The 18,988-nt window shown below is 28.7% G+C and overlaps 6 protein-coding genes across 6 annotated transcripts; 2 read left to right on the forward strand and 4 right to left on the reverse strand.

Annotated features, from left to right (window-relative positions):
* Positions 1–5,546: 5,546 nt before the first annotated feature.
* EIN_287710 (hypothetical protein) lies at positions 5,547–6,092 on the reverse strand (the record flags this gene model as incomplete). Its single annotated transcript, XM_004256068.1, has 1 exon — positions 5,547–6,092. The coding sequence occupies one exon, from the start codon at positions 6,090–6,092 to the stop codon at positions 5,547–5,549; it is 546 nt and encodes a 181-aa protein (XP_004256116.1).
* Positions 6,093–7,426: 1,334 nt separating this feature from the next.
* On the forward strand, positions 7,427–9,452 carry EIN_287720 (protein serine/threonine kinase, putative; the record flags this gene model as incomplete). The annotated part of the gene is made up of 2 exons (XM_004256069.1): positions 7,427–7,628; positions 7,786–9,452. The coding sequence occupies 2 exons, from the start codon at positions 7,427–7,429 to the stop codon at positions 9,450–9,452; spliced, it is 1,869 nt and encodes a 622-aa protein (XP_004256117.1).
* Positions 9,453–9,881: 429 nt separating this feature from the next.
* EIN_287730 (hypothetical protein) lies at positions 9,882–10,763 on the reverse strand (the record flags this gene model as incomplete). Its single annotated transcript, XM_004256070.1, has 2 exons — positions 9,882–10,349; positions 10,392–10,763. The coding sequence occupies 2 exons, from the start codon at positions 10,761–10,763 to the stop codon at positions 9,882–9,884; spliced, it is 840 nt and encodes a 279-aa protein (XP_004256118.1).
* A 1,280-nt stretch (positions 10,764–12,043) lies between these two features.
* On the reverse strand, positions 12,044–13,501 carry EIN_287740 (hypothetical protein; the record flags this gene model as incomplete). Its single annotated transcript, XM_004256071.1, has 1 exon — positions 12,044–13,501. The coding sequence occupies one exon, from the start codon at positions 13,499–13,501 to the stop codon at positions 12,044–12,046; it is 1,458 nt and encodes a 485-aa protein (XP_004256119.1).
* Positions 13,502–14,279: 778 nt separating this feature from the next.
* On the reverse strand, positions 14,280–15,983 carry EIN_287750 (hypothetical protein; the record flags this gene model as incomplete). The annotated part of the gene is made up of 1 exon (XM_004256072.1): positions 14,280–15,983. The coding sequence occupies one exon, from the start codon at positions 15,981–15,983 to the stop codon at positions 14,280–14,282; it is 1,704 nt and encodes a 567-aa protein (XP_004256120.1).
* Positions 15,984–17,334: 1,351 nt separating this feature from the next.
* On the forward strand, positions 17,335–18,612 carry EIN_287760 (hypothetical protein; the record flags this gene model as incomplete). Its single annotated transcript, XM_004256073.1, has 1 exon — positions 17,335–18,612. One exon carries the CDS (start codon positions 17,335–17,337, stop codon positions 18,610–18,612), a length of 1,278 nt encoding a protein of 425 aa, XP_004256121.1.
* Positions 18,613–18,988: the final 376 nt, after the last annotated feature.

Consider the following 18,988-nt stretch of genomic DNA (forward strand, 5'->3'; position numbering starts at 1 on the left):
TCATAATTATTTGTACGTTCATTTCGAATAATTAGACAAATTTACGATTCAACTAAAATAGAAAACAAAATGTTTAAAAGCTTTAATTTACAAAAAACTTCTTAATTGTTTTAAAATATATACCTAATTGTAATTCATTATAAAATACAAATAATGAGTTTTTACTTAAACATAAATTAATCAAATTGGTAATAATAATTTGTTCCTTTAGTCAAAATAAAATATTTTTTTGGTAAATTCCAGAAACATCCCATCCACAGACAATCTGGACACAACAAAGGACGTTTATTTCCATCTTTATTTCCATTAAAAAGCTAGATAAATAAGTTAATACAACACTAACAATGAATGGAATTAACTTCATATATTCCATTTTCAAATTATCCTTATTAAATTTCACAACATAACACAAACACAAAGTTATCGTTAAAAGTGCGAATGGAACAATTCTAACAACCGACACATAAAATGATTCGAAACACCCCGGAATACCCTTTTCTTTGTAATTCTTTCCAAAAATAATAACATTATTTTCACCTCCATTGATTTGGAATATGAAGATAAGGAATATGGCCAACCAGCAACATCCACTTATCAACTCTCCAATTACAATTGGGGCAAATATTAAAGAAATAAAAACGATACCACTTGTGTACCCAAAGATATCAGGTTATATTAGTTTCACAAATAAAAGAATAATTAAAGTGATGACACCTGGACACATTAAAACGGACTTACACAACGAAAAACAATGAAAATAAATACTAACTCCAGTTGGTTTTGTTGTATTTTGTTTCGCATCAATGGGGAGATATTCTTCGTCTTCTTTCTCACAAAAGTTTACAAGAAACCCACACGAAAGAAAATTCACTACAAATTGCACTAAAAGTGGTAGTAAAACATATGATATAGAAAATATGTCAAACGAGTATATAACAAACAAGACCGTTGTTATAAAAACAACAAGTGGAAATAACGCAGTTGCTCCAATATGTGGAAAATTCACAAGGACTGCAAGAAAGTATAAATAGAGTGGTGTCGGGTAAAATACAAGTTCAGTGGGTTGCTTTATATCGATATCGGTAACATGTATCATACAATTCAACTAATAGACTCCGATAAAAACTTCAATTGAAAGGAGGAATAATAACAAAGAGATATATCCAGTGTTAATATCAATAACATCATCAAAGGAAAGGGGAATAACACACTAAACGTTAATAAACATGAAAACGTGAATACATCTACTTTGTGATTTGTAAATATAAAAAATAAGAGTGAGTGTACAGTTGACCAAATAATAGTCAGAGACCAAATAATTGTGAGAAGGATGTATTTCCCGTTAATTACCTTGGAAATGACTAATTAAAAAAAGTAAAAAAAAGTTACACCAAATAATGCTAAGAAACCCATTTCTATTTTTAAAAATAGTTCTTAATTAAGGTTTTAAAACTATTAATTTAACTTCTTACAATTATTTGGTTAATACTATTATTTGGTCAACTGTAATGGATTTTTTTTTAAAAATCCATTACACATTTTTTCATAAATTCAAAAAAATGAACTAGAGTCAGTCTTTTAACGTTATCTGGTGGACAAAAAATAGCTTTAATTTTGTCTAAACATCGGGCATTAGGTAAACCGTGAAAAACCCCGAAACAATTGGGATAAATTTTTGGGACGGCTTTTCGAAATATTCCATTTTAATGGTCCAAAAGGTACCAGATAATGTTTTAAGACTGATTGTACTTTTTAAAATAAATAGTCCATTTTTTGCTTCTGCACACCGTGTTTGATATTTGTGCTGCATTATTGATGTTTCGAAGTGAATAAAAAGGAATAAATGTATTTCTATCAAAAGCTTGTTCGTTGGAAAGAGTTTTATATATCGTGTCATGGCTCTGTAGTTGGGAATATATGGAACATGTTTCTGTTATATTGAGAAATGTACGAATATCACCACGAAGTGCTATTTCTTTCACAACTGAGAGAGGTAGTGTTATATGAGTTGACATCTTTGTTGTATTTCTTATTATTAGTTATTTGAAACTATTTTTATAGTAAATATAATGTTTATAATTTGAAAAAAAAACTTGAAATACTTTTATACTATCGCTATACTATTATTATTAACATTTTTGTATAATTTCAAACGACTCAGATGTTAAAATATATAGTTAAATTATAATATAATAAAAAAAATATTAATTTATTAACATAATAGTATCTTAATTATGATATTTATGTAAATCAAAAAATCATGTTTTTGTGTTTAAAACTATCATGACCATTTAATAATTGGTTTTGATGAATGAGAAAGATTAATTTATGTTATTATGTTTCATTCAAACTTCGATTCTTTCCACTTTTTTTTATTCAAAAAACCTCGACATTATCCAAATTGAACAATTTGAATTCTGTCATAAATTGTTATATTAGTTAATAATTTTAATTTGTAATAATTTGCAGCAAAAAACAAATTTGTGTAAAAACCACAGTTAATTGTGTTTAATTATAAAGAATCATTAAATTTTTGAAACCAAATAAACATTCTTTTCTGATTATTGTTCAATTGGTTGAAGAAATTGAATTATTTTTGTTGATGAACAAATTATGCGAACTGAAGTTATTGACTAACATTATATTTTGTTTATCTGGACTATCAATGTAAAAGTTATTATACAAAATCTATATCCAGTAAAAGGTGTCTTTTTGTGGGTTTTTATATTTGTGGGTTAATGGACCAATCAAATGCAAAACCCACAAATTATTATTTTGCTCTCGAACCATGAATTTAAATACACTTAGATAAATAATATAGTTTTATTATAATTAAAAAAACTACTTTATTTTCTATAACACAAGGCTTCGCACCCTAGAATTTTTTATCAAAAATTAGTATCGAAAAACGCTAATAAAACGGGTCAATTATTCTTTCCCGTTGCGAAGTCAATATAACACTGTTTTTTATGGAAAAAATGGTAAATAGAATTTACACAATTCCATGATAAACCCAGAAATAAACACTTTTTACTGTTGTTTTTATGGTGTTTAAAAACCGAAAACGCCGAATATTGAGAAGTTTAATTAAATTTAATTTAATTGCAAAATAAACTAACTGAAGATTACCTCGCATTTTTCCAAACAACTTTTAAACAACCAATTATTTAGTCTTCCATTATTTCTACCTTCATTATTTTGCATTTATCTCCCATTATAAGATTTGTATTTTGTTTATTTTTCTTCAGTAATTTGATAGTAGCTCCAGAACATACTTTAATTTCGTCGCATTTTCCAATTTGCAGTATTTTCAATACCCCTCCACACACTTTCACTTTCTTGACGTCTCCAAGTGTCGCAGAGAACTCAGTTTCTTTTGACTTATTTATAAAAGTGACTTTCTCCAAAGTAAAACCCTCCAACATGACATCACTTGTACTATTAAATATCTTCGATTTCTTAGTATCCATTATAATTCCATCAACACACAGTTTAGAAATATGATTGTCTCCACACCTCAAAAAGATAGAATTTGTACACCCAAAATGAAGTTTTTATTCCACAAGTAATTAATGAAAAAATTAACAGTAATAACACAAATAAAAACAATTATTTAATTAACTGAACGATTTTTACTTGTTACAACTTTATAACAATTTTATCATCATTTTTGATATATTTTATTATAATTAAAATATTTTGTTTTAATAATAAATTTGTTATTATTATTCTTATTATTATTAACAAGTTATCTTTTTTGTGTGTTTTTATTTCCATCAACTTTTTAAGTAAAAAACCCAATAAGAGATCAATCCTACACAAGGGAGACACCACAAAGGGTGAGTCGTCGAAAGTAGCTTTCGATGCCTCCAATAAGCGAGATCTCCCACCGGAAGTTATACCGGTGGCTGGATAGGGTCTGGTAAACCCTAAAGGCAATATACTAGGAAGAGTAAGTCGAGCCTTGTCACCTCGCATCTTCGCCGTTCCAGCAAGTCCCAACTCTGTGTTTCTAAAGGCTTTGAAGGAAACGCTCTGAACTTAGAGAGTTAGATTGTCTCTCCATTTGATCATCAAAACATATTCTTGCCATTCGAATAGCACAGGACCGCTATTTGACTTTGGTTTGGATAAAATCTGGCAATACCAGGGGCAAAGATGTGGGTTATAAAAGATGACTCCTCGGTGCTATGTAGACTCTTTAATTTTTATAAGAGTAAAGCATAATTGATTTCTTCTTTAAGTAAACAACCCAATTGCCCTTAATTATTGTGAAATATAAATAATAAAAAATAATAAACAAATTAATAAACAAATTTTATTTTGATATCATATATAAATTATAATAATAGTATATAAATAATAAAGTAAATATTGGTATAATTTCAATTAAATCAATGTTGAACAGGTTTACCTTGGGTTAGTGTAAACCGAATAATACGGAGCATTGTAAAGAAGGCTCAGGAAGACACACGCAAACAATCTGTTTGTGCACATGTTTTATCCACGTTTTATCTTCCCCAGTCGCGGATCACCCGCTTGCGGGAAAATGACATCTGCGTCGAAAATGGAATAATACTTGATAATTGTTTTGGTCATGATAAAATCAGCCGGTTTCAACACAAAATCATAAAGATATTATTTTTTATATAATAATTATAATAAAAACTGGTAAACAAAAAATAATAAATTGTAAAAAAAAATAAATAGATCACGATGATGACAAAAATTTGTCGAGCGACGAGGGAGTGCTTATCGAGAAGATAACCATCGATATTGATGGATTTTAATTTTTTTTTCATGTGACAACAACATGAAATGAGAACTAAAATTCAATAACCACTTTCGGAACCTTTCAAATTGTCTTGAATTGTCGATAAACATTAAAAACATGAGAAAGAATGACCATCGTGTACTAAAAAAAAGAAAAATGAGGGTTTGTGTTTTATCGGAATAAAAATATTGATGACGGGAAAAGTGCTAACAATTTGGGTTAATTCCAAAAATTGCAATCAATTAATCTTTTCGTTATAATTTTTGTTCAAATCTTGAGGATTATGTCTCTGTTGTTATAATATTTTTAAATAAGATATTGTGTGTCAAAAAATCCTCAGAAAAAATGAAACGGGTTTACAATGATTTTTTTTAAAGAAAAAGCAAAATTTACTTTTTTTTCTATACTTTTTGAAAAAAAAAATAAAAGGGGAAACAGCGAACGTGTAAAAAACAAAAATTATTTTTTAAACAAAGTTGTTTACTCAGATACACAAGTTGATTCCTTTTGGTCCGAACCTAATGTGTAATTTCGGTAAGTAGTTTTAAAAATTTATTCTATAATTTTAGTTTTTAGCATATTTTGAGTTTTAATTCAATTCTCCTTTATGTACATAAATACATCTTTTTAATTACTATCGGATATAGTTGTTAGACAGACTCTGAGTATTAATTTAATTATTAACAAACAACTCTCTAATTTTATCAAATGTAAAGTATTTTTATTTTTTTAATAATAAAATTGTTTTTAAGAGTGAATTAGTTGATCAACTTTAGAATTGTGGATAATGTCGTCTTCCTCTTTCCCAACCTCCAAATCGACCAAAAGGTGGTGGTGGGAAGCGCATTTGATTGCATCCAAAAGGATTTTGTCCCATCATAGGGAATGGAGGTGGGCAATACCCATAAAATGGTTGATGGTATGGTCTTCTACCAAAACCGCATCCAATTTGGTCATATCCAAATTGAGGTGGTGGGCAACACATGGGTGGTGGAGGTGGTCTGTTATACATTTGGTTCATCATCTGCCATTTCCACATTCTCTTCATTTGTCGTCTCTCTTTATCCATTGGACACTTCTCATGTCTTTTTATACACTTGTCGTAGTCTTTGTCACTTCCTTCGTCGACGTCTGAAGAAGAAGACTCGTCTTTCTCAGTTTCGTATTTGATGTACTCGTCGAGTAAAGTCTGTTGTTCTGAAGTCAAAGTCTTCTTGAACTCTGCAAAGTCCGTTTTAAGCTTCTCTTCATTTTCAATGCGCTGTTTCTCGGCTTCTCGCTTTTCCTTGCGGCATTTGTGGTGTTTACACTTTTCCATTTTGTTTTTATGAATTCATTTATTCAAAAAGTTGTTTATATATTTGGCCAATCCGATTTCAGTCATAGTAATCCGTTTTTATTAAAAATTGCTCAAAAGATTACTCATATCTATTTTGTTTTTTTTTCAATTCAAAACAATGATTTTTTGGTTTAAAATGAGTTTATATTTTGAAGTTTTTAAAGTTTAAAATTTAATAATAACTCATAATATGTTACTAATATTATTTTATTTATAATTGATAAAAACTTAAAGTAAGTAATAGGGATATCAGAGATCTTCCTGTTGTATTTTATTCTGGTTTAAAAGCATTAAATATTTCAAACTCACCTGTACATTCGGATACTGATTTTGATATATTAGGTTCACAGATGGTACTTACTTATTTAATTTTACCTGGTACAAAAATGTTATTAAGAGGTAAATTATTGAGATATGGCACTTCTAATAAAATTTTTTGCCATGTTGAAGATGGGACGAATAAAATTGTAAAATACAACGAACCTTACTGTCCATGTGATGACACGGAAGACTGGTTTATCGCTCCACTATTAAATGTAAAGTCATTGTTTGTTGAAATTAATCAAACTAAAATAAGTTCAAAAACACACTTAAAAAGTATTGATGAGTTCTCGTGTGAAAGTGTTTTGATTGGAAACACACAAATTTCATTATACAAAACGGACAATATAGTTCTGAAAATTTCAACACCAAAAACAATTAATATTAAATTGTTTTCATTTGACAAAGACTGTACTTGTAGTTTCAGATACAAAATTAATTTTTGAAAACAAACAGTTTAATGCAGCAATAAACATCAACCAAAATTTTAAGATATTTGTTTTTGATTGCACAAATGGAATATTCAACAAAACGTCTCAAAAGTGTGAAGACCCAACAATTTGTGACGATGTAAAATGTAAGTATTGACCCTTCAATAAAAACAGTTGTGTTTCTTGTATTAATCAATATGCTGTTGTTAACTCAAAATGTTAGCAAATTACAAGCTGTGAATATTCAGAATCAAATATATGCCTTAAGTGTGCAACTGGTTTTTCATTGAAAGATGGTTTATGTGTAAATGAATAAACTTGTTTACTTGTGCAATCAAATGGAAAGTGCCAGATATGCAACAGAAATAATGGGTATATAAAAATCAATGGTACATGTGTAAAAAGTAATGAAAATAGTGAAGTAATAACAAACTTTAACAATGTTTCTGGGAATAAAAATTTTGTATCCAACACAACAAATTGTTTGAAATGCAATGATTTATACATATATTCAGAATTGTGTGAAAATGGAAAAGCGCAAAATGTGACAGTTCAAGTCAAATGGATAGAAATAAAATATGTAAAATCAATGATTGTGTACTCCCAAATGACGAAAATGGCAAATGTACAACAAAAATTGATAATTGCATATATCTATCAAATGAAAAATGTAATGAATGTAAAAGAAAATATTATCTTACAAACAATATATGCAACAACAACAACAAAAAACCAAATTGTATATTACAAAACAGTTTTGGGTGTATGAAATGTCAAGACACTTATTATCTTGTTGAGTCGACAAAAAAAGTGTGAAGGTTGTGACCCAAGTTGTTTGACGTGTTATGAAACATCAACCAAATGTCTGAGTTGTCCACATAACAAGTTTTTGTCAAATTACAAATGTAACACAAATGAAGACTTAAAATTAACGTGTAATCAATTTACAAGTTATGGGAGTGGCTGTGTTGTGTGTAAAGACGGGTATTATAGAGTTGGACTTGACTGTTTTGAATGTGATCAAAAATGTAAAACATGTAACAATAAATACAGTTGTCTCACCTGCAATTTAACGAATTACAAAACAAATAGTGGTGACTGTTTACCACAGAATGATATCATTGGGTGTGCTGTGAATGTGACACAAAGTGGGTGTTCAAGGTGTCAAGATGGGTATTATATAATTAATACAAATGAGTGTCAAGAATCCAATGACAACTGCAATACATGTGCGTTATCAAGCAACAAATGTACTTCATGTAATAATTCACATGTGTTAATTACCAATGGAAGTTGTGTTGATGTATCACGAATATTCAAATGCAAAGAAATCACAAATTCAAAATGTTCAAAGTGTGTTTTTTGGTACATCACAAGTAAAGATGGCACATTGTGTGAGTTACAAATAGTTTGGTGGGTTATTTTTGTTGTAGTAATGTGTGTACTTATTGTGTTTATTGTATTAATTGTGTCAATTGTCATTATAACGAAAACAACAATTAACAAACTTCACACACATGAAATCAATAAGACAATAACACTTTTTGCAATGAACAAATCCAACATCAACTTTGTGCCTCTTCAAGGCGGTGTCTGTGTTTCATCAAATGTAATTGACTTGAATTCTGACATCGAGCAAATTGAAGTTAACAAAGATACCCGGCAGGTGTTGTGTGTAGGTAACACAAACAAAACCGCCACCAAAATACAGTTCACAATTTCATCGAACATCACAAAGTTTACAATTTGTATTGATCCAGAGGTTGTCACACTTAAAAGCGGCTATGCATGCGAGTTTTCTGTATATGTCAAGCCATTATGTTCTTGTAATATCAACAGCACAATCCAATTAGTTTCTAAAAAACTTAAAACAAATGAAGAAAAATACAATGAAATCTCACTTATTGGTGTGACACAACAGACTACTCGAATTGATTGCGACGAATTGATAGAAGACAAAAAACTTGGTGAAGGCTCGTTTGGTGTTGTCTACAAAGGGAGTTATAGAAGAAATGTTGTTGTTATAAAAAAGATGAAAAGTGTTTTAAATGATAATGGGGCAATGGATGAATTTGAAAAAGAAGTTGCTCTGCTTGATAAATTTAGGTGTAAGTATATAGTTCACTTCTATGGAGCAGTGTTTATACCAAATAAGGTATGTATGGTCACTGAATTTGCACAATTTGGCAGTTTTCATGATTTGATAAAACACAAAACAAGTGATGAAGTTAATATGAATGTAAGAGTTAAATTCATGTTAGATTCAGCAAGAGGAATATTGTATCTTCATACAAACGAAATATTACACAGAGACATCAAACCAAACAACATTCTCGCATTTACTTTAGATTTAAACGACAAAGCAAACGCAAAGTTGACTGATTTTGGATCATCAAGAAATGTCAACATATTGTTGACTAACATGACATTTACAAATGGTATTGGAACACCAGTATACATGGCTCCGGAAGTGTTAAAATTGGAGAAGTACAAAAAACCAGCTGACATCTATTCCTTTGCTATTACTATGTTTGAAGTGTTTGGATGGTCTCAAGCATACCGAATTGACACATTCAAATTTGCTTGAAAAATAGCCGAGTTTGTAACATCGGGTCAACGTCTTGAAAATAGAAGGAATATACCAGAAACACTATTTCAACTGATTGTAAAGTGTTGGAACCAAAATCCAAAAAAAGGAAAAAGATTAACATTATTGTCGATTCACTCAATGTGTTAACATTAAACATTTTTAATTAACATGTTATGAGTTTAATTCAAACATTCAACTCTTTATTTTTTTCAAGTAATGATTTCACGTTTTTAATCAGAATTATTTTTTAATGATATAAATAATTTATTCACACTTAAAATAACACCCTGTTTTTTAATTGACTTTCATATAGCACATCTTATGTTTGTTTATTATTTATTACAGTATTCTAATGATAACACATTAATTATTTTTGATAATTAAAACACAATTATAAAAAGTGTTCGTAAATTACAGAATCAAATTTTAAGGATTCGATGGTGCTGGTTCTACTTTGATCTCTTCCTCTTTCTTTTGCCTTTCCATTTCCTCTTTCATATTAATTTCGGGTTCTCTAGGTACTTGCGTGTCAATTTCAATGGTTTTCAGATGATAAGGTATCACACAACAACCGACGCAGTTGCTACAAGTTTTCTTAAACCTTAACACAATAGCATACACCGTACAGACCAAGAACCCTATTGAAGCAAAAGCATAAACCACATCCATAATTATTGTGAGTACGTTATCAGGGTATATAGTCTTCCAACACGAATCATCATCGGTAAGTCCAAGTAAATAGCCAGGACATAGTGTATACTCAGGTTTAACCAAACAATCTTCTGTGTCTGTGACATTGTATTTTACATAAGGACAATCAGTAAAATAAATAAATTTGGTTGTTGGTTCGTCAGAAAGTACCCCTTGTTGTTCTGTGTTTATACAACACTCGTGCTATTCATTATATGTCTAATTTTTCAATACAAATCAACAAACTTTTGTTTCATATTCAACTCGCTTTGTCATATTCGCAGATGCCCATGTGCCGGGGTATTTCACCGTACACGCAACAGCACACACAAACATGAAAAACGACACAAATGTGAAACACGTGCCCGTAATAATAAGTAGATTTTGGTACTTAACCTTAGTGGGTTTAAAGTACTTCGCAAAGATTGCAAGGAATGGAGGTATTATAAGAGCAAGAATATATATAAAAACTTTATATCCAACACCACCATCTGTAAACTTCCCAAAAGGTATTGCATATAACAATCCCATAATTGCGGAAATGTACGACATTAACACGGAAAAACCCATTAACGCTAATGCGGTTATTGGTAAACCGGCAGACTTTACTTTACTCATTGTGTTGTTAAATTAATACTTTTTAGATGTTTTTAATTCCAAATCATGAGAAATATTTTTGGTCTTATAATACACTATCATTAATTTATTAAATATTGAATTATACTTGAATATTGTCATTTTTGCCGTTTTCCTGTGATAATTTAAACGAATTTATACAAAAGCATCTTATTTTAACAGGTCGATGCTTTATTATGAAAATTTTTACCAATGAGGAATTTTAATAAACAAGTAACTAACATTGTTTTTTAATAATAATAAAATTATTTATTTATATTATTTTAATATTTGAATTTGTATTAATTATATTAATATAATATTATATTACAAATTGGTAAACATAAATTTATTCTAATTAACACCTAAAATAACAACTTGAACAAAATTAAAGTTGTCTAATAATCGGGAAATCTCGAGTTTATTAAATAAATGTCCGGTTTTTTAAAGATTATCTTTTGTTTATAACAATACACAAGCCAAAAAGGGAAAATTATCTAAAATTTAATTGATATCCCAGTAATAACAGGTCAATGAAAAAACAAGTGTATTTTTTCAAGTGTTAATTATAATTATAATTAAAAAAACTAAATGTTAAACAAGTTTTAAAAACAGATTTTATAATTTTGATTATAGTTATTATATATAGACTAAAATCATTCTTAAAACCGTGCAACTTTGACTTGTTAGTGCAATTTTGTTTATAGTATAATTATAGTAAAAAAATTATATGTTTTTAGAAACAAAACAAGAAAACACAACCAAATTTCTTTAAAACTATTACTCTAATTAATATACTATAACTAAACTATAACTAAAGTTGCACAATTTTTCTCAATTAGTTTTTTGGGTTGCACCATTCAACTGTCTTTTGTTTACCTAATTTTTGCAGCGAAAAAGTCTTTGAATCACACGAATTGGCTTCTCTCATTATTTTCTTTTATAAAGAGATGTTTAACATCTGCGCCATCCCCTTTGTTGTGAATAAAAAACAATGAAAAAATAAAGTTGCACACTTATTCGGAATGACTTTATATTAAATTTGGTTATTTAATATAATATAATATAATATAATATAATATAATATAATATAATATAATATAATATAATATAATATAATATAATATAATATAATATAATATAATATAATATAATATAATATAATATAATATAATATAATATAATTATATAATATAATATCATATCATATAATATAATTAATAATTATAATTTTATACAATTTACTATATTTTACTATACTATTATGACAAACTAAACAAAACTCAGTTAACAGTTTCGCCCAAGAAGTTAACTGGATGCCCATCACCGAAAGTGATGACGAGGAGTGGGAGGCAGTAGGAGTACTCCCAATTGAGTGGATTATTTACAACATAACACTTGCTTTTTTCGATGAGCAGACTTTTATTTGATGGTCTGAGGACATAAGCCAATATGAGGTGTGAGTTACCTTTCGAGTAACCGACAGAGATTAATGGATCCGCAGCAAAGTACTCTCCGACGCCCATAGCCTGGCCACATCGTCTGTTTGGGTCGAACCCGTTCATACAAATTCCATTAATAGCGACATCATTACTTCCATGCCAACAGAAGAACCCGTCTGTGTCGATATCACCAAAATTGACCATTTCCTTAGCAATCAGAAATCTTTCCATTGCGGGGCAGTTATCGAGTAAGTAACTGTTGAATTGTATTGAATTTTCCTTTTTAATAAGATTTTTAGGTGTGGCAGAAGGCTGATATGTTAGATTTGGTTTCCAAATAGGTTGAAAAGTGTTGAATTTGTCGATACCCAAATCGACGAATTCTCTTCCCTTCTGGATGAGTTGTCCCAAGAACGGTTTGGCCAAGTTCTGTTCTTTCATATTATCTTTAGTCGAGTAGTCCTCCACTGTATTATACGACACGCCAAAGTCGATTTGTGCGTACCTTTCAATCACCTTTCTGATGTTTTTTAAGAACTCAATTTTCGTGAGTGGGTTGTAGACGTCCCTTTCAAACGCTCCCGACGTGAAGATCATTTTTAAAGTGTGTGAGTAGAGCTTTGGGGAGACAAAATTGTACTTTGGTGGGATGACTGGAAACATCGTAGACGAGAATTGAAGATCCAACTTCACAGAGTCTAACAAAGACAATTCCATTAAGTGTTCCATATCCCTCCCAATGTGTGTAGTTGTGTCAAAGTTATTGAAATCGATCACCCAGTGATATGGATTGTCATCCACTGCGGTAATAACAAAACCAAGTTCTTTGCTGTGGAGAAACGACTCGATGATGTCCGCCTTCAAGTTGTTGTAAGCAACTTCCGTGTCAAACGAAAAGACGTCTTGTGAGGTTCTTCGGATCTCAGCTCGCTTCTTGTCAAGGCGGTCTGAGAGCTGCTTCTTCTGGTAGGAGACGTCATTTGAGAGTGTTTGCAGCCGTGTCTTCTCATCATACAAAAACGTTGCAAGTTGGTTTAAAGCGTCTGTCAAAGAATACGGCGGGGTGAGTTGCCACGTCGTCACACAGCGAGTAACAACACGGTCATATTTCTTGCCAGTGAGTGTTAGAATGTACCGTGACGGTGTTGTGACGTGTGAATGGATATACAGAAGATCAAATTCCTTGTCATCAGGAACATAGATCATGTGCAATATGCTTGTCGTGCTGTTGTATTCTAAAAGACAGAAGTCCGGGTTGGTCGTACAAAATGCTGTGCATTCGTCTTCGATTGAATTCATTTAATTTTTGCTTTTTAAGTTGTTTGTTGAATAATTGAGTCTAAATACTTGTTCGAATTTAAATTTAAATTTTTTTTAATTGTATTCATCTTAAGTACTTTTTTTCATTGTTTTGTTCAATATAGGTAGTCGTGTTTTTTTAGTATAAGACAAATCCTATAATTAATTATTATTTTATTATTATGTATACTATAAAAAATAATGACTATAATCACTGAAAACAGTTTTTTTATTTTAATTAATGAAAAATAAACTCATAGTTATAGTTGCTAAACTATAAGTAGGAGTTGTTATATTTTTATAAATTATCTTATCTTAATAAAAATAATTACTATTCAATTGTATTTATCATATAAGTTTGTTATAAAGAGAGATAAAAAACTGTTTCCACTTGTTTTTATGAATTTTAATAATATTGGTATAATAAAATGTATTTTAGTGTTTACCACGAAGAACGGAATTCCGTGTGGAAACCTTTTCTGAATGAAATGGTAATTTGTTTTAATAAGTTGTACTATAATGTTTTAAGTTAAAACGATAAGAATGATAGTAAGCAGTTAAAAATATGAAAGCGTTTTTTATCCCCCCTTGTATGGTTAAATTTCAAAACAATAATTAAAAATTACTAGTGAAATTATTATTTAAAATATACGTTAATTTTTAATAAAAACCGTATTTTATATGGTATAATTATAATCATGATTTATTTTATTTATTTTATTTATTGTAAACAAAAACTTAATTATAAATAAAATTTCAAACTTTGGATATACAAATTTTAATTATTCGATTTGTAATTTCTCACAAACACAACAATTTCATCTTCTTTAATTTTAGAAATGAAATTACTATAAAATTCGACTTGACCCTTTTCAATGTTTTTTTCACTGTTTGGGTATAAAACATTTTCACACGTTTTCGTCTCATAAAGTTTTCCACACAACATTTCGTTCTTTAAAAACGTCAGTAACTCTTTATCTGTATTAATTCTATTAAATTCATTGATATTAAAAACGACTAAAAAAATGTCTGATTCCTTTTTGATCACCACCTTTTCTGTAATTAAAAACTTTTTTCTCCCAAAGTTTTTCACAACAAACTCAGTGCGGCTCTCGACATTTTCAATATCAAACCGGTCGTTGTTGTAATCAGAAATATTCCCAATTTTACCAACAAGTCTAAGGTGGTAACATTGTCCAATAACATCAACTGCTGAATTTGAATAATAAAGAACGTCAGTGTCACTGTTTTTTAATATCAGCTTTTGGCAACACCCGACGTCTTTCACAACAAACTGTTGCAATTTAAATGTGTCGCATTCATAAAACGAACGTGACGAAAAGTCAAGTTGTTTAAAAGGGCAACAAATGTCGAATACTTTTAGTTGTGCCATTTCACTACTAAATTCATACAAATATTTTTGTGACTTCAATTTAAGACTTTTGGTGTTTTTCATATTGAAAAATTGCGTTTTCTCTATTATTCGTCTTCTGTCGCAAAAGGCGATGTTACAGTTAAATTCGCACATTGTAAATGAAATTTGAAGGTTTTCCATTTGAATGCAAATGCTTTGGTTTGGTGCTATAACAGTGATTTCCTCCAAAGTAAATGGAGTTGATACAAAAAGTTGTTTTTCAATGTTTTTGATATTTATTTTTAGAGTTTTTAAATAAGTTTTTGAAATTTCAAAATTTATACCATCAAACGACTGACACGTCACTTCTAAGTCTCTCACTAAACTGAATTCCCCGTTTTGAACAATTTCTTCAATATTTGTTGTGTTTATTTTATCATTATTTACTATAAAAGGTTCTTTTATATCAATAACTTGTTTTCGTGGTTTAAAAAGTTCAGGAAAACAGTAAAAGTTAATATTAGAGACTCTATTTTGATATTTAGTAGACTTGGATACTATATTAATAGTTAAATATCCATTCATTTGTAATAACTTCTCTAAACTATTTAACATCTCTTCTGTATCGTTTGTATATGAACCATAATAGTCGATATACAGAACTAACGTTTTGAGGACTTTGAGTGACTTAAAGTATTCCATTTTCATTGAATTAATGTGCTCGGCATTTACAACAAATAACTTCTGAAGGTTTGGGAAGTTCTCTAAATACTGACAAAGGGACTCCTTTGCTGAAAATCTAAGGGAAATCACTTTGTGTGCAATTTGTTCGTTGATATCGGCTAAATGACACACAGAAAAAGATAAGTCGATCCACGTGATTTGCTGTAGTTGTTGTTTTGTTAATTCAATTTGAGCATTTGATATATTATAATAAAGCGTGTTAATATGAGGGAAAAAAATCAAAAAAACAGGCATTTGTGAAACAACACCATATGGATTGATGTGAAGCATTTTAAGAGCTTCTCCTACATTTTTACTAATTTTTCTAAATACCATAAATTGTGTTGTCCCTTTTATATACAATGTTACAACAGATAAATAAAAAGGTTCCAATTTAGTTGGCATTTAAATTGTTTAAAAAGTTGTTTTTTGATTTTTATATTTTTGAAATTTTGAGGTTTGTCTTTTATCAGTTATTTATAATATAAATAGTTCAAAATATAGTTTTTTGTATAAGATCTTGTTTTATATATAAAAAACCAAAGTTTTTTGTGATTGTTAAGTAAATTTTTATCTGTTTATTTTTATTCCAGTTTTTAGTTTGTTTTAAACTTAATTTACAAGTGTATTACCTTTTTCGATGGTCCTTAATTTTTTTTAATCGTATACTCGCTCAGTACAATAAAATTTTCAAAAGTGGTAACTTTGAAAAGTCGGTTCTTTCAAAACGACATTTAATTACTTAAAGAAACTTTGTAATAGATTGGGTTTTCGAGTTTGATTAGCTATAAATTCTCATTATTAAAAGAATAGTAATTACCAAACAGTTTTTATAATAGAGGTTTGACTGTATTTAATAATTTGAAAAAAATATGATATTAACATTTTTATATTTCTTTTTATCATGATCTTCAAGCACCATGTATTTTCGAGTATCAATTACTTTAATAAATGCAATGTTGGTCATCAAAAAATACATTTCTTGTGTATTTAAAGTCGGTCAATTTTACATATATTTTGTCGTTTGAATCAAATAAAAACATGGGGCGGTTATTTGGATAAATAATACTCTGTAATTTGTCGTTCTCGTGTAAATAAAGTATTTTTATTGATGTATAAAAACATTTTTTCTTAACTAAACATAAACCATTTGTAAAGTTTTTGTTTCTTAAATGTTTATAATGGGTTATAAAGTGAAAAATTAATGACCATTTATTGTTTATTTCCAAAAGAACGATAGATAAATGTTATGTATTTACTATTAAATTTGTTGAACACAATTGTTTAATAAATTCATAAATGTTATTTTTATTGTCTTATTGACAAAAAAATAATTGATTTTTTGTTTTAAAATGGAAATTAACTAAAAACGATAAAAATGAGAAAAATATTGAAACAACGATTTTTGGGTTTTTCAAAAAAATTCACGTAATTTTTCATTTATAATGGTCCTAAAATCGTCAGACAACGTTCCAAAATGATACTATTTCGAAACAATTTGAAATAATTATAAAACAAAAACTCAATTGTGTTTAATTACTAGTTTGTTATCCAACAATAAAAAAAGATCGAAATTTAAAAACCACATTATATTTAAGCTATTAATTTATTATTTGAAAAAAGTAATTATAAAAAATTACCCTAAAACATGATATTATAGGGTAGATAAAAACAATATTGTTTCAATTTTATTAATAATATGTAAAATATATAAGTTGTTATTATTTAAACAAAAAAACTGTAAAAAGTAAATAGAATGTCAACTTTATCAAGTTTTCATGTAATGATTGTTTCGAATTATTTTGTTACAATCAAAGATTTTATCAACTTAGAGTTTGTGTGTATAAAGTTTCGTGGTAATATGAATAAGTTTCACTTCAACCCAATTTCATTGAGTTACAAAACGATAAAATATTTTCCAAACATTGAGACTCTTCATTTATATCAAAAAGATGACGAGAATTTTGAAAATATTATTTTTGTCAACACGGAAAATATTGGAAACAATGATGTTGATGAAGATAACGAATACATTGATGAAAATGAAGATGATTATTATAAATACATTGAAGACACTGATGGAGATGATATAATTGAAAATAATGAAAATAATGAAAACATTGATATCAAAAGAAACGATGAAGACAATAATGATAATGAAGACACGAGCAATGACGAAAAAGATGAAAACTTTGATGTTAATAAAGACACTGAAATTGATAAAAGTGACAAAAACACCATCAATATTCAAGAATTAAATATAAACAAACAAATTGTTCCAACAAAAATGTTTTATCAAATCATTGTTTGGTTTAACGTTGATTATGTCACTGTTGACAATAACAAAGGTCGAAAAATTATGTTTAAAAATGTTACTTACACAAAAAACAATAGACAAAAATTTGGTAATAACATTCCATTTGGTGTGACATCAATTGGTGATCAATGTTTTAAAGCATGCAAAAGTTTAATAAATGTTACAATACTTTCAAGTGTCACATCAATTGGAAAAGGTTGTTTTGAAGTATGCAGCAGACTGAGCAGTGTTGATATACCACCAAGTGTGTCATCAATGGGTGAAAGTTGTTTTTGTGGATGTAGTAATCTGAGTTATGTTACAATACCATTAAATGTCACATCACTTGGGGATTGGAGTTTCTATAAATGCACCAGTCTTAGAGGTGTTACAATACCATCAAATGTGACATCATTGGGTTATAATTGTTTCAGAGAATGTTTCAGTTTGAGCAGCGTTAAAATACCATTAAGTGTGAAATTATTTGGCAATAATTGTTTTGAAGAATGCATCCGTCTAAGTCGTGTTACAATACCATCAAATGTGACATTAATAAATGATCATTGTTTCAGAGAATGCTACAACCTGAGCAGTGTTAAAATACCATCAAGTGTGTCATCAATAGGTAAAAGTTGTTTTTTTAATTGTAGTAGTCTCACCAGTGTGACAATACCATCGAATGTAACATCATTAGGTGTTGGTTGTTTTCCAACATATACAGTTGTTAATCGTGAGTAATTCAAAAACGAGTCTTTACTAATTAGTTTATTAATATTTTAATATAACTAAAACGAAAAAGTTAATTAATTGAAAGTCACAATCATGAAAGGTGTTTAAAAAGTTTTAGAACCGGTTTATTATTTTTTCTTGTTTATATATAACAAGTTTTTAATAATAAAGAGTAACACCAATCTATATAAAGTGCCAATACATCATGTCATTGTTTGAAATATTTATAAAAATTTAGAGTCAGTCATTTATTGTTGTTTATTTTGCAAAAAAAATACAGAACATACAAAAAAGTTTATGGTATAACTTTATAAAACAGTAAAAACCCCAAATATATTTTTGGCGTTTCAAAAATGCCAGTTACATTACCGTTATTAATATTTAG

This window comes from Entamoeba invadens (assembly GCF_000330505.1).
Source record: "Entamoeba invadens IP1 unplaced genomic scaffold scaff_1105074725615, whole genome shotgun sequence".
Taxonomy (NCBI): Eukaryota; Evosea; order Mastigamoebida; family Endamoebidae; genus Entamoeba; species Entamoeba invadens.